The 15,944-nt window shown below is 42.8% G+C and overlaps 1 protein-coding gene across 1 annotated transcript in view; it reads left to right on the forward strand.

The window, feature by feature from the left end:
- The window catches only part of LOC126257285 (Down syndrome cell adhesion molecule-like protein Dscam2), a 587,314-nt gene that overhangs the window by 314,303 nt on the left and 257,067 nt on the right, over positions 1-15,944 (forward strand). Inside the window, exon 8 of the mRNA XM_049955551.1 lies at positions 3,774-3,927. Coding sequence (XP_049811508.1) covers positions 3,774-3,927 — 154 coding nt within the window. The remainder of the gene's footprint in view (positions 1-3,773; positions 3,928-15,944) is intronic.

The following is a 15,944-nucleotide window of genomic DNA, read 5'->3' on the forward strand; positions in this document are numbered from 1 at the left end:
CCCATGCCTGTGCAGTCTTGGTCAAATTGTTGACACCATCTCTCTACAGCTGGCCACGACATTGCGTGTGGTCTATACACGCCAAAATTTCACGGTGAATCTGTGTGCAATTTATTTTTTCCGACAAGAATCTTTCTGTCCCGCTCACTTCAGCTCTGGAGTACGTTGCCAGCTGCAGCGTAATTTCACTTGCACACTGTGTTGCACTTGTTATTCATATCACAGCAGAGCTGAATCTTCAGGAAACCCGGAACATTGTACTCTCTTCTGACAATGCGCCGCTCTCGTTGCACAATGATCTTAGCGTGGGACGACAAGTGTAACATACTTCCTGAAGTCCCTACGTACAAGGTATCGCACAAAGGCGTTTACGCAGCTTGAACTTTAATAACGCGAAGAAAAATAACAAAAACTTTGAATTCTTCTCGGATTATCAGCCGAGTGGTGGCGTCGTCTTGTCGCAACGTTTCAATGAGTTCAGTACCCATCATCTTCTGAATTCGTCAGAAACGTTGCGACAAGACGACGCCACCACTCGGCTCATAACCCGAGAAGAATTCATCAGTGGAATACGCCGAGAAAGACTGCAATCGAATAAAAATTTCAATTTTTTCTAGTCATTAAATGGCCCCTACATTACTAATGACTTTTTTACTGATGGAGATGTTCAAAATGTCCTCCATCGGCAGCAACACAGCGTCTGCAGCGCTATGGAACAGATCGACGCACATGTGCTACGGTTTCCATTGGAGCGAATTCACAGGCAGTAACAATCGTTTCTCTCGTATTATCCAGCATACGTGGCTCTGTGACGTGTACAGTGTCCTTCAGAATTCTCCAGAGAAAGATGTCTAACTGCGTTAGATGGGGAGATCTGGGTGGAGACTCAACACTTCCTCGCCGGCCTATCCACCTCCCAACAAATTTTTCATGCAGAAATTGCCGCACGTCACGATGGTAATGTGACGGTGCACCGTCTTGTAAGGAAAAAAAAAACTCTTCGTCTCGATACAGTTGGTGAACTGCTGATATAAGTCATTGCTGCAACATTGCAACATACTTTACTTGTCACTGTTCCTTCAAAAAAGAGTGCCCCTTAAAGTCCTCTGACATATGACACCGTACTGAAAACTCACTAAGATTAACTGCTCGTTCTTCCGTAACATGAGGATTACCTAACATGTGGAATATCTCTTGCCCAATACACACAGTTATGTGGATTGACGGTTCCATTCAAGTTGAATGTCACCTTATCAGACCAATCAATAATATTCATTATAGCAAATCCATTCATAAAATTCGAGACACATATCCGGATCGTCTTCATTCATCGCTTGAAGCAGCCTAGGAATACAGGTGCTCAGCTTTGCTTGCTTGAGAATGCGGTGGAAAGTTGATTTGTTTACATTTGATTCAAGCGCAGCTTGCCGTATGGACTTCTTTGGGAATCTGGTGAAAGCTTGTACCATTGCGTACACTCCTGTTTCGTCCGCTATAGATTTGTTCCTGACACGATCCCTTCTCCACAGCACGCTCAAATTTGTCGCGAATTTTCGTTATTGTTACACGCGCCAGTAGCGCAGTGTCAGGCTCCGTCTGTCATCGTCTCTGTACTGTTTTCATGTTTTCTCATTTCCAATAACATCAACTTTCGTTGTTCCAAGAGCAAGGTCCAGCCATTCTGTTTAAATGTAATTACTGACGACTGAAAAAAAAAAAAACGAAAGAATGGCGATCGGCCGCTGTGGCCGAGCGGTTCTAGGCGCATCATTCCGGAACCGCACAGCTGCTGCGGTTGCAGGTTCGATTCCTGCCTCGGGCATGGATGTGTGTGATGTCCTTAGGTTAGTTAGGTTTAAGTAGTTCTATGTCTAGGGGACTGATGACCTCAGATGTTAAGTCCCATAGTGCTTAAACCAAAGAATGGCTAAACACACTCGTCATGACAGTACAATATACGACGGGAGGTCAATAAGTAATGCAACACATTTTTTTTCTCGGCCAATTCCTGTTAGGTGCGTTTCTTTTGGCTTAAAACCAGAGCATCGCAGATATTCATAGGAGTGTGCAGAATGTCTACGGACATCTGTTTGCGAACAAAAGCACCATGAACGGTTGGGCGAGGCATCTGCCATCATCGCAAAAGGGTCGTGCATTTCTGTCTGATCTCCCGCGTACCCTTCGGCCGCACACAGCTGTGACTACTGAAATGTCGTGACGGTCTCATTCGAGGCGATAGTCGCATCGCAATCGAAAAACTCCCTCCGGAACTGCACGTCTCTGTTGGCAGTGCTTACACATTCGTCCACCAGTTTTGATACTCGAAGGTGTGTGCGCACTGCTTTCCTCGCCGTCTAACAGAAGAGCATAACGAGCAACGAAGGACCGACTGTACTGAACTGCTTGCGCGTTACGAGGCTGGTCATGACATTTTTTTTTGTCGAACATCGTCACAGACGATGAAACATGGGTTCATCACTTCGAACCGGAAGCAAAACGGCACTGTATGGAATGACGCAGCACCACTTCTCCTTCGAAGAAGAAGTTTAAATCCGTAACCTAATGCGGTAGAGTCACTTCAGTTGTTTTCTAGGACATTGAAGGGGCTATTCTGTTTGATGCTCTCCCTCATGGTGCAACTATCAACTGTAAAGTGTATTTTGCTAACCTCAGGAAATTGAAGAAACGACTTCAGCGTGTACGTCGTCGAAAACGTGCAAACAACTTCTCCTCCCCCTTGACAACGCAAGTCGTCACACAAATCTGTACACCCGAGAGGAACTCACAAAACTGCATTGGAGTGTTCTTGCCGGCTGCGGTGGCCGGGCGGTTCTAGGCGCTTCAGACTGGAACCACGCGATCCCTACGGTCGCAGGCTCGAATGCTGCCCCGGGTATGGATGTGTGTGATGTCCTTAGGTTAGTTAGGTTCAAGTAGTTCTAAGTTCTAGGGGACTGATGACCTCAAATGTTAAGTCCCATAGTGCTGAGAGACATTTTTGGAATGTTCTTCCTCATCCACCCTACAGCCCAGATCTCGCACCTTCCGACTTCCATCTGTTTGGCCCAATGAAGGACATACTCCGTGGGAAGCAGTCTGAGGATGAGGGGGAGATTATTGACGCAGTAAGATGTTGGCTCCGACGTCGCCTAGTAGAGTGCTACCATGTAGGCATACAGGCTCTCGTAGTAAGGTGGCGTGAGGTAGTCGCACTGAACGGATATTATGTTGAAGAATACGGTTTTGTAGATAAAAGAGTGGGAAATAATACGGTGTATTGGAATCCTGAATAAAACCAACTCGCTTTCAGAAAAATAATATGTTCCGTTTCTTATTGTCCGCCCCACGTAATAAAAACTGGATGAAGTTATCATTAATACCGCCTCAGTTATTAAACTTCAAACAGTAACTCTTTTGTGGGGTACCCTGTGCATTAGTATCACTTCACTGCCATGACGTCAGCGGTAGAGTGGCACACTACAGCTTGCTACCAGCTCTACACCACCTACAGCGCTCCAAAGCGCCCACCTGCCTCGAGGTGACTGGGTGTTTGTGTCGTCCTCATCATTTCATCACCATTCATGAAAGTGGCGAGATCGGACTGAGCAAAGGTCGGGAATTTGTACTGGCGCTGATAACCGCGCAGTTGAGCGCCCCACAATCCAAACATCATCATCATCATCATCATCCAAAGCGCCCATTGTGCTAATATTTAGTCCAGTTTAGTTGGTGAGGTCACATTTTGACAATTAATGGAGACCTTCTGCCAGCAGATACGGTGCCGGAGCTGCAGTCGACGTTCATCGAGCAGGCGCTGAGCCCGGGACCCCCCGTGTCTCTGCGCTGCTCGGCCGCGGGCAGCCCACCCCCGCAGTTCACCTGGAGGCTGGACGGGCAGACGCTCACCGCCGCCAGGCTGGGCCACAGGTGAGGCAGCTGGTCCAACTGGCCGAGCGGATGTGGGGCTGAGTGCTGGTAAGCTTGGGAAAGATATGGAATTGCACTGAAAATATCCAGACATACGGGGCAGAAGGGATGAAGTAGTGAAGGCAGCAGAGGATCAAGTAGGTAAAAAGACGAAGGCTAGTAGAAATCCTTGGGTAACAGAAGAAATATTGAATTTAATTGATGAAAAGAGAAAATATAAAAATGCAGTAAATGAAGCAGGCAAAAAGGAATACAAACGTCTCAAAAATGAGATCGACAGGAAGTGCAAAATGGCTAAGCAGGGATGGCTAGAGGACAAATGTAAGGCTTATCTCACTAGGGGTAAGATAGATACTGCCTACAGTAAAATTACAGAAGCCTTTGCAGAAAAGAGATCCACTTGTATCAATATCAAGAGCTCAGATGGAAACCTAGTTCTAAGCAAAGAAGGGAAAGCAGAAAGGTGAAAGGATTATATAGAGGGTCTATATAGGGGCGATGTACTTCAGGACAATATTATGGAAATGGAAGAGGATGTAGATGAAGGTGAAATGGGAGATACGATACTGCGTGAAGAGTTTGACAGAGCACTGAAAGAACTGAGTCGAAACAAGGCCCCGGGAGTAGACAACATTCCATTAGAACTACTGACCGCCTTGGCAGAGCCAGTCCTGACAAAACTCCACCATCTGGTGAGCAAGACGTATGAGATAGGCGAAATACCCTCAGACTTCAAGAAGAATATAATAATTCCAATCCCAAAGAAAGCAGGTGCTGACAGATGTGAAAATTACCGAACCTTCTGTTTAATAAGTCACGGCTGCAAAATACTAACGCGAATTCGTTACAGACGAATGGAAAAACTGGTAGAAGCTGACCTCGGGGAAGATCAGTTTGGATGCCGTAGGAATGTTGGAACACGTGAGGCAATACTAACCTTACGACTTATCTTTGAAGAAAGTTTAAGAAAAGGCAAACCTACATTTCTAGCATTTGTAGACTTAGAAAAAGCTTTTGACAATGTTGATTGGAATACTCTCTTTCAAATTCTAAAGGTGGCAGGGGTAAAATACAGGGAGAGAAAGGCTATTTACAATTTGTACAGACACCAGATGGCAGTTATAAGAGTCGAGGGGCGTGAAAGGGAAGCAGTGGTTGGGAAGGGAGTGAGACAGGGTTGTAGCTCTCCCCGATGTTATTCAATCTATATATTGAGCAAGCAGTAAAGGAAACAAAAGAAAAATTCGGAGTAGGTATTAAAATACATGGAGAAGAAATAAACACTTTGAGGTTCGCCGATGACATTGTAATTCTGTCAGAGACAGCAAAGGACTTGGAAGAGCAGTTGAACGGAATGGACAGTGTCTTGAAAGGAGGATATAAGATGAACATCAACAAAAGCACAACGGTGATAATGGAATGTAGTCGAATTAAGTCGGGTGATGCTGAGGGAATTAGATTAGGAAATGAGACACTTAAAGTAGTAAAGGAGTTTTGCTATTTGGGGAGCAAAATAACTGATGATGGTCGAAGTAGAGAGGATATAAAATGTAGACTAGCAATGGCAAGGAAAGCGTTTCTGAAGAAGAAAAATTTGTTAACATCGAGTATAGATTTAAGTGTCAGGAAGTCGTTTCTGAAAGTATTTGTATGGAGTGTAGCCATCTATGGAAGGGAAACATGGACGGTAAATAGTTTGGACAAGAAGAGAATAGAAGCTTTCGAAATGTGGTGCTACAGAAGAATTCTGAAGATTAGATGGGTAGATCACATAACTAATGAGGAGGTATTGAATAGAATTGGGGAGAAGAGGAGTTTGTGGCACAACTTGACAAGAAGAAGGGACCAGTTGGTAGGACATGTTCTGAGGCATCAAGAGATCACAAATTTAGCATTGGAGGGCAGCGTGGAGGGTAAAAATCGTAGAGGGAGACCAAGAGATGAATACACTAAGCAGATTCAGAAGATTGTAGATTGCAGTAAGTACTGGGAGATGAAGAAGCTTGCACGGGATAGAGTAGCATGGAGAGCTGCATCAAACCAGTCTCAGGACTGAAGACCACAACAACAACACGGGGCAGAGCACACTCTCTTGGTGCTGACTCATCCACAGAGATTGGTGCGTTGTGTATACCCCAGGGGAGTGCAATACAACCACCGCTGCAGCACACTATCTTGAGCAGTGACTCATCTGCAGACACTGGTGTGACATGGTGTGTCCCACCAGCAAGTCAGACAACCATTGCTGCAGAGCACTACCTTAAATGGTTGAACATCTAGACTTATCAAAAGTACGATCGTATGGGATTGGGATTTTGTGATCTCTCAAAGGCTTTTGATTGTGTAAATCATGAAATTCTGCTAGACAAGCTCAAGTATTGTGGCATGAGTGGGACAGTGCACAAACGGTTTAATTTGTACCTAACTGGAAGAGTGCAGAAAGTTGAAATAAGTACTTCTCGTAACATGCAAAGATCAGCACATTCCTCAAACTGGGGAACTATCAAGAATGGGGTTCCACAAGGGTCAGTCTTGGGTCCTTTGTTGTTCTTATTATATATTAATGACTTGCCATTCTATATTCATGAAGAGGCAAAGTTAGTTCTCTTTGCTAATGATACAAGTATAGTAATCACACCTGACAAACAAGAATTAACTGATGAAATTGTCAATACTGTCTTTCAGAAAATTACTAAGTGGTTCCTTGTAAACGGACTCTCACTGAATTTTGATAAGACACAGTACATACAGTTCCGTACAGTGAATGGTATGACGCCATTAATAAATATAGACCTTAATCAGAAGCATATAGCTAAGGTAGAATATTGCAAATTTTTAGGTGTGTCCATTGATGAGAGATTAAATTGGAAGAAACACATTGATGATCTGCTGAAACGTTTGAGTTCAGCTACTTATGCAATAAGGGTCATTGCAAATTTTGGTGATAAACATCTTAGTAAATTAGCTTACTAAGCCTATTTTCACTCATTGCTTTCATATGGCATCATATTTTGGGGTAATTCATCACTGAGGAATAAAGTATTTATTGCACAAAAGCGTGTAATCAGAATAATAGCTGGAGTCCACCCAAGATCATCCTGCAGACATTTATTTAAGGATCTAGGGATATTCACAGTAGCTTCTCAGTATATATACTCTCTTATGAAATTTGTTATTAACAACCAAACCCAATTCAAAAGTAATAGCAGTGTGCATAACTACAATACTAGGAGAAAGGATGATCTTCACTATTCAAGATTAAATCTAACTTTGCCACAGAAAGGGGTGAATTATACTGGCACTAAAGTCTTTGGTCACTTACCAAATAGTATCAAAAGTCTGACAGATAACCAACAAGTATTTAAGAAGAAATTAAAAGAATTTCTGATTGACAACTCCTTCTACTCCATAGAGGAATTTTTAGATATAAATTAAGAAAAAAAAGGAAAAAAAATAAAAAAATAAAAATAAAAAATAAAGAAAAACAAAAAAAAATACAATAAAATAAAGTTGTTATATTAACTTAAGTATGTTGTTAAATTAACCTAATTATGTCATGTATTGGAAAATTCGACTCGTTCCACATCATTAGGAAATATCGTATTCATGATCCATGGAACTAGTATTAATCTAATCTCTAATCTGGGGTATGAAGGGAAATTTGTGACAGGAGTGAGCGTTTCTGGTAGCGAGACACAGCATATTATCTTGGACAGAATACCACTGAGAGATGCAGAGGTAACTTCCGGTGTCTCCCGGTGAAAATAATTGCACCTGTTGCAGTTCGTGATTCATTATGATGACCTTGCAGAAAATACTAACTATAGTCCCAGACTTTTCGCAAATGGCGCAGTTATCTATAATAAAGTTCTAACAACCCTACCACAACAAAGGTCAAAATTTAATAATGATTGTGGTGTTTCTCACGTTGCTAAATACTGCATTTTCGGGCAACAACAAAGTTATTATGTGGCAGGTGTCATTAGAGCACAGTTAATAATGTCATTTCATGTAATAATGAATAAACTAGGCACTCATCTTTTCGTGTTTCCCACGCTGGTCTCGTTGTAAAATCATGGCTCAATCATCGAAAATCTAGGTGGTGATGATTCCAAGCTCGGAAGCAAAGAGGCCTAGGTTTTATTCTGCTATATTCAAAAGTTTTGTAGATGCACTTCACAAACAATTCTTGAAGATTAAACCTTTCAAAGTTAGCACAATGGTGATGTAAAAAAATAATCAGCACTCCGAATTTAAGTTACACTTCCTTTTAATTGCTTTCATTGCAATATCACGTAACACGCGAAACATCACTTCACAATACAAAACATACTTGAAAACATCTTCCTCACTGTAAAAGTTCACATTTTATAAGCTGACTACGTTGTGCGTCTTCCCAACATGACGTCCAAGACTTGACCTTTTCAAGGTCCGACTCTCTAACAACTAACTAATAATCGCTTGCGCGCCCAAAAATCAAGAGTTACAAGTACGACAAGTATCATAGTGGCAAAAGAAACAATACACATAAGAATAATATCATTGCATTATAAACATATCGATGTATCAAAGTACCTCTACATCAATCAAATCAAATCTGAATGTTGTCTCAGAAATATGTTAACTACTTTACAGAAACACAGTAGAATATTGCTGGTATCGAGAGGTTGAGTTGAGGTGCCGTAATTGTTGCGTAATTCAAGTACCATTACAAAGTGCTGTCTGTAGAAAGCTGCGCTAATATTCAGTCAGATCTAGCTCTTAACTCATGAGGTGTGGTCTCTCAGAGCGCTCTCCAAGGAAAGTTTTGGTGGAATGCTTCTATACTCCCCCGATCCCCCTTAAATTGCCAAGCCTACGATGATTTGTTGTTGGTTGCGTTATCGCCTTCTTCGTTTATTGTTGACACGTGTTATTGATAACTATTGGAATCTCCTAGACCGCGACTCGTGAACTACGTACCTGTTTTCTCCAATACGGTACCGTACAGCTCAAAATGTATTGGCACGAATGTGTCATTTTTAACTTTACCGAGTTTGACGAAATTGTTAATCGGTCTGTGGAGGAAAGTGTTAGTGATATAGATCAAGAAATAAACGAAAAAGACGACGATTTTACATTAGGCAGTGATCAGAGTTCTGCTATCGAACAAGAGTATCATTCAGACGAAGAAACTTGTGATGGGGATCTGTCTGTCTATTCAATGAAATACTTACAGTGTCTGTCAAAAATCTAATGTGTTCTGAGTGGTGATAAGAAAAATGTAGTTCCCAGCAATGAATATCAATTTGACAGACTTTTTTTGTACGTATCTGGTGGAGTTTTTATGCGCAAATTTATACCCTGGAATTTAGTTTTATTTGCAAATTTATTTGCTACAGAGATTGTACGATTTTTCGGAATGTAAAATTCAGTACTCTACCAGTCTATTTATGTGTACTATTTAAAAGAACCATACAAAATTATGTGCGTTTGTGTGATAAATAGTAAAATTCTGCAGCCTTTTTTTAGTGTAATAAAATAAACTAGAAGTATTTTATACAACATTTCAATAATAGTAAAAATAAATGTTATATAGCATAAATTGACAATTTCAAATGATTTTTGCATTATATCTCGGTTTAAACATAGGGGTCCTAGAGACCCTACCTTATGGTATACATTACATAAAAGTCACCTCGCGACTTAAGGGCTAAATAATATTTCAAAGAGGCGCAAATTTTGCCAGCTTGCTTTAAATGCTCAAAAATGTAACACTATCCACTTGACAAAACGGAAAAACATACTTTTCGATACAGTGCACTTCTACCATAATTAACGGATTGTGCCTCGTTTTATAGTGTTGTTATACACCGATGAGCCAAAACATAATTGTTAGTCCGTCTCTGGAATGAAATACGTCACTGATTCTGGATATCAGGGATCCGACAGTTTGTTGATGGCTTGTGGAGGTATGTGGCACTAGATGTCTAGGCGCTGGTCATGTAATTCGTGTAAATAACGGGTCGCCGATTTGCATAAGCGGTGATGTCACCCTGGGTGGGTTCCATAGGATTTACAATAGGCGGATTTGGTAGCTGAGATATCAACGTGAGTTAACTATACTGCTCCTCAAACCACTGTAGCAAGGCTCTGGCTCTGAGACACGGACAATTACGCATATACAGGGTGAGGCAGCTAAGTCATAACACACCTTGTATCTACCCAACCGTAATAGATACAAAGATGGCATTTGGACAGTGAATTGCATGGACAGGGGCTACTCGAATCCATCACATTTCATGTTTGTGCTATTTTTTTTTTATTACAGATATATGAGGCCATCTTTGTTTGTTTTTTTTAAATGGAACTCTAGGTTAAATTTTAGCGTAACATGATAGGCTTAAAAAGACGGTTTCAAATATGTGTTTATCATAATATTTAGGCGAATAGTTTTTGAGACACAGATATGTTCTCATATAGTGTTCGTCCTTCGAAGCGGCGTTGTCCAATATGACCTTTCCTGTTGACCACTGAGGAACTTAACAGGCAAGGCGTTGTTTTCCTGCTTCTCGATAATGGTTCAAATGGCTCTGAGCACTATGGGACTTAACATCTATGGTCATCAGTCCCCTAGAACTTAGAACTACTTAAACCTAACTAACCTAAGGACAGCACACAACACCCAGTCATCACGAGGCAGAGAAAATCCTTCTCGATAACACCACAAGGTGACGCACGAGGTAGCTGGAGAGAAGGGTATAAATGTGCTGCTGGGGTAATGAGACATCGCATTTCCGTCACAGTTTCTTGGAGCAGACATGTACACCAACGAAGAAAAGTTAGATATGCTTCTAGTGTATGGTGAAAGCAGAAGAAATGCTGTTAGAGCAATAAAGCGATATGGAGAGCTATATCCTGATCATGAGCGTCCTACGCGCCAGCTTCTTGCACGTATTTGCAAAAAACTACTTGAATCGGGATCACGTAACGCCGTACAGAGGACAAGGCAGAAAACTGCAATTGGCGAGGTACATGAAGAGGGCGTTCTAGCGTTGGCGCGTAACGACCCTACTGTTTCCGCTACGGTCGCAGGTTCGAATCCTGCCTCGGGCATGTATGTGTGTGATGTCCTTAGGTTAGTTAGGTTTAAGTAGTTCTAAGTTCTATGGGACTGATGACCACAGATGTTAAGTCCCATAGTGCTCAGAGCCATTTGAACCCTACTGTTCAAATGTTCAAATGTGTGTGAAATCTTATGGGACTTAACTGCTAAGGTCATCAGTCCCTAAGCTTACACACTACTCAACCTAAATTATCCTAAGGACAAACACACACACCCATGCCCGAGGGAGGACTCGAACCTCCGCCGGGACCAGCCGCACAGTCCATAACTGCAGCGCCTTAGACCGCACGGCTAATCCTGCGCGGCGAACCCTACTGTTTTGCCGCGACGTATCGCCTCGGAATGTGGTATAAGTCAGAGATGTGTTCTACGCGTATTGCACCGGCATAGATTTATCCGTTTCACATCACATCAAGCACTCTCCGGTGTGGATTTTGAACGGCGCCAGAAATTTTGCCGGTTTGCTCTGCAGCGCCCACAAGATGATCCAACGTTTCTTCAACGGGTGCTTTTTTCTGATGAAGCAACTTTCACCAACCACGGTAATGTGAATTTGCATTATATGCATTACTGGTCAATAGAGAACCTTCACTGGCTTCGACAGGTACAGCATCAGCAACCCTGGAATGTTAACGTGTGGTGCGGCATCGTCGGAAATGTTATTGTGGGGCGGTACGTCATTCCGGGTATACTAAATGGTATAACTATGCGCAGTTTCTGCGAAACGTTCTGCCATTCTGATGGAAGAGGTACCACTAACTACGCGTCAGTGCATGTGGTTCCAACATGACGGCTGTCCTGCTCACTCTCCCCGTGTGGCTACAGAGCTCTTAAATGAAAAGTTCCCTGACTGTTGGATAGGACGACGTGCTGGAGTGAAGCGGCCAGCCCGGTCTCCTGATCTGACCCCTCTTGATTTTTTTCTGTGGGGAGAAATCAAACATAAAGTGTATGCTCAAATACCAACTACGCCAGACGATATGAAGCAACGTATCATGGAAACGTGTGCTGATATCTCACGTGACACCCTCGCAGCCGTTCATAAATCATTCGAACGGCGACTAGAAATGTGCATTGGAGCAGAGGGGAAGCATTTTGACCACATGCTTCAGTAAAGTTTTGTATCATGTACAGTACCGGTATGCATTTTGCATCTTTTTGTGTATTTGCTCCGCATTGTGATCAGTAGTAAATATTTTCAAATGGAAACAAATATGTACGAAATAATTATGACCAATAAGGGCCTCCTCATTTACATTTGTATTTCTGTCACTTAAAATGTATTAACATCTTGTAGTATTTCCATACTGTATGTTGTCTACTACTTTGGTATCACAGTTGTCAAATAACTGAATAATATTTGCGCGACATCATCAGTTAATTTTTGCGCAAAATATCGCAGTTTGTGTTACTATTGTGGGGTAAATGGGCGTGTTTGTGTATGGACGGACTCGCGACGTTTACCTTGTACTCTACACAGCAGGAAAGGTCGCACTGGACAACGCCGCTTCGAAGGAAAACAACGCCTTGCCTGTTAAGTTCCTCAGTGGTCAACAGGAAAGGTCATATTGGACAACGCCGCTTCGAAGGTCGAACACGATATGAGAACATATCTGTGTCTCAAAAACTATTCGCCTAAATATTATGATATACACATATTTGAAACCATCTTTTTAAGCCCATCATGTTACGCTAAAATTTAACATAGGGTTCCATTTTTAAAAAAAACAAAGATGGCCTCATATATCTGTAATAAAAAATAGCACAAACATGAAATGTGATGTATTCGAGTAGCCCCTGTCGCTGCAATTCACTGTCCAAACGGCATCTTTCTATCTATTACGATTGGGCAGATACAAGAGGTGTTATGACATAGCTGCCTCACCCTGTATACACTGCTGAAAGATGACGGCGCCGTCGGGGAAGGTACCAAGCACGAAGGGATGCAGGTGGTTCGCAGCTGTCATCGTGTCTTCGATTGCTACCACAGGTCCTATGCAAGCTGTGGAGAACGTCTCCCGTAGCAACATACTGCTCCCATCAGCCTGTGGCGCTCAGCACGTTTCGAGCCCCAGTTCACCCCGATGACGGCGTTCGTGCAAACGACCCTCGACTTAGTGTAGCAAAAATGATATTCACCTGAAGAGCGACACGTCTACATTGATCGAAGGTCGAATCCCGATGGTCCTGTGCCTACTGCAACCGCAGTTGTCGATGTCGTTGGGTCAACACGTGAACACGTACGGATGGTCTGGCTGCGGAGCTCCATGTTCAACAATGTCCAACAAATCGATTGCTACGAAACACTTGTGCGTGCACCAGCATTCTTCCTCTTTCAGTAGAGATCCCACAGATCACCATCTATCCTATTTTACAGAGCAGACAAGCCTCCGAACTCCACGTTCTTGAAGAGTCCTGGATGCCCAACCACTTAGCGCCTAGTGGAGTTCCACTGTCCTACCTTTTTCCGTAGATGCTCACGACAGTAGCACGTGAACTTCCGATCGGCTTCGCCGTTTTCGAGACACTCCTTCAAAGGCTCTTCACAATAATAATAATCTGCCATTTGTCAAAGTCGCTTATCTCAATGGATTTCCCGATTTGCAGCCTACATCTTCGCTAAGGTCACCCTCCTTCCGTGCCTGCTCTGCTTAAATACTTTTGTCACCGCGTCACGTGTCCGAAACGCCACCAGGTGGCGTCCAACGAAGAGGGCAATGGTCACTATGTTTTGGTTTATTAGTGTAAATATCGTGCTTTGTAGAGTTTTCATTCGTTTCGTATCTTCCGTGATTTAAAACCTACGCTACTGCAAAATCTGTGGTGTGTTTATTAGTAAGTTTTGTTAAGTGTTTATTAGTAAGTTTAGTTAAGTAACTTTAGTCAAGTAAGTTTAGTTAAGTGTTTATTAGTAAGTTTATTAGTAAGTGCTCGCCGTATAATCGTTAAATGTTGTCTTGGATCCATCAGTGCTATAAATAATTTTCTGACAGCGTCGGTTTCAGAGTGCTGTTAGAAAAAAATCTTGCTTTTCCTAGTTTTCATTTGCTTCGTCTCTGGTACTACTACGTTCAATGAACTTCGATTGTGTTATTCTACGTCTACGATACGTGGACGTTAGCTCCACAACTCATCGAAAGATAAATTTTACCGATTATCAGCCGGCCGGTGTGGCCGTGCGGTTCTAGGAGCTTCAGTCTGGAACCGCGTGACCGCTACGGTCGCAGGTTCGAATCCTGCCTCGGGCATGGTTGTGTGTGATGTCCTTAGGTTAGTTAGGTTTAATTAGTTCTAAGTTCTAGGCGACTGGTGACCTCAGAAGTTAACTCGCATAGTGCTCAGAGCCATTTGAACCATTTGAACCGATTATCACTTTATTACAGTTTAAGCGTGTTGTGCTTTTTAGTTTACTGTAACTGTAGCGTCATGTGTGACAAATGTGCATGTTGCCGAAGTTAAATTGGTATGGGAGAAACATGTCAGGACTGTGGGTTGGTGTTTAATTGGGGAGAGTGCAGCTGGGAAGCTAAACAAGTGTTTGGTATGGCTCTTTCATGGAGGTGCAGATTATGTAATCTAGAGAACAAAATCTTGGGACGGGGAAAAAAGATTGGTGCCCTCCAGGTGGAATTGCAAATGGCATATTTTGAATTAGACAGATCGAAGAGGAAAGAGACACTGAGAGCTGGGAGGAGGTGACAAGTAAAAGGCAAAACGAGAAAACCTCAGAAGTCACGTTTCATATCCCGGTTATCAGTCAATTTGACTTGTTAACTGACGTAGGGGAAGAGCCTCAACCAATGTTTGTGTTGTGTTGGCATAAGAGCCAACACCGTGTTACGAAGGGAGGCCGAAATGCACGCGTTTTAGCTCACGCAGGCTCGCATGAGGAGGGAAGGACTATACTGACGTGAGGTCTGGAACATGACAAGGAATTAGAATTCAGAAAGCGGACGTAATTAGTTTGATACTTAACTTTAATCCATTAATGATGAACGTCGCTCTTGACGGTACATGATTCACAACATTATCTGTTCAGAATACATTCTTGAAGTAATTATAGTAACTGAATATGGCGCCTTGCTAGATCGTAGCAAATGACGTAGCTGAAGGCTATGCTAAACTGTCGTCTCGGCGAATGAGAGCGTATGTAGACAGTGAACCATCGCTAGCAAAGTCGGCTGTACAACTGGGGCGAGTGCTAGGGAGTCTCTCTAGACTAGACCTGCCGTGTGGCGGCGCTCGGCCTGCAATCACTGATAGTGGCGACACGCGGGTCCGACGTATACTAACGGACCGCGGCCGATTTAAAGGCTACCACCTAGCAAGTGTGGTGTCTGGCGGTGACACCACAGTTTGAGCTTAACAGGGTGCAGCAGACTCGTATGAACAACTTTAAGGCTAGGTCGATAGAAAAGTCAGGTAGAAAGAAATGAGTCTTGCTACTAGTGAGCAGTCACGGGAAAGGTGAAGACAAATTGCTACATGAAAAGCTACACGTAGAGTACCAGGTCACAAGCATAGTGAAACCTAGCGCCAAGCTCAGCCAGGTGACAGAAAACATTATGACCTTTTGTAGAGATTTTGATGGCGACGACAAGGTAGTTATTGTAGGAGGAGCCGGAAACAGCCTGGCTAGCAAATGGCTCAAATAGTTAAAATGGCTCTGAGCACTATGGGACTTAATATCGGAGGTCATCATTCCCCTAGAACTTACAACTACTTAAACCTAACTATCCTCAGGACGTGAAATCTTCTCGGGTGATCAGCCGAGTAAAGGCGTCGTCTTCTCGCAACGTTTCGAAGGGTTGCGAGAAGACGACGCCTTTACTTGGCTGATCACCCGAGAAGATTTCACGAATGGAATACGCCGAGAAAGTCTCAAATCACATTTATCCTAAGGACATCACAC

Source organism: Schistocerca nitens, chromosome 1, assembly GCF_023898315.1.
Source record: "Schistocerca nitens isolate TAMUIC-IGC-003100 chromosome 1, iqSchNite1.1, whole genome shotgun sequence".
NCBI classification, from domain to species: Eukaryota; Metazoa; Arthropoda; class Insecta; order Orthoptera; family Acrididae; genus Schistocerca; species Schistocerca nitens.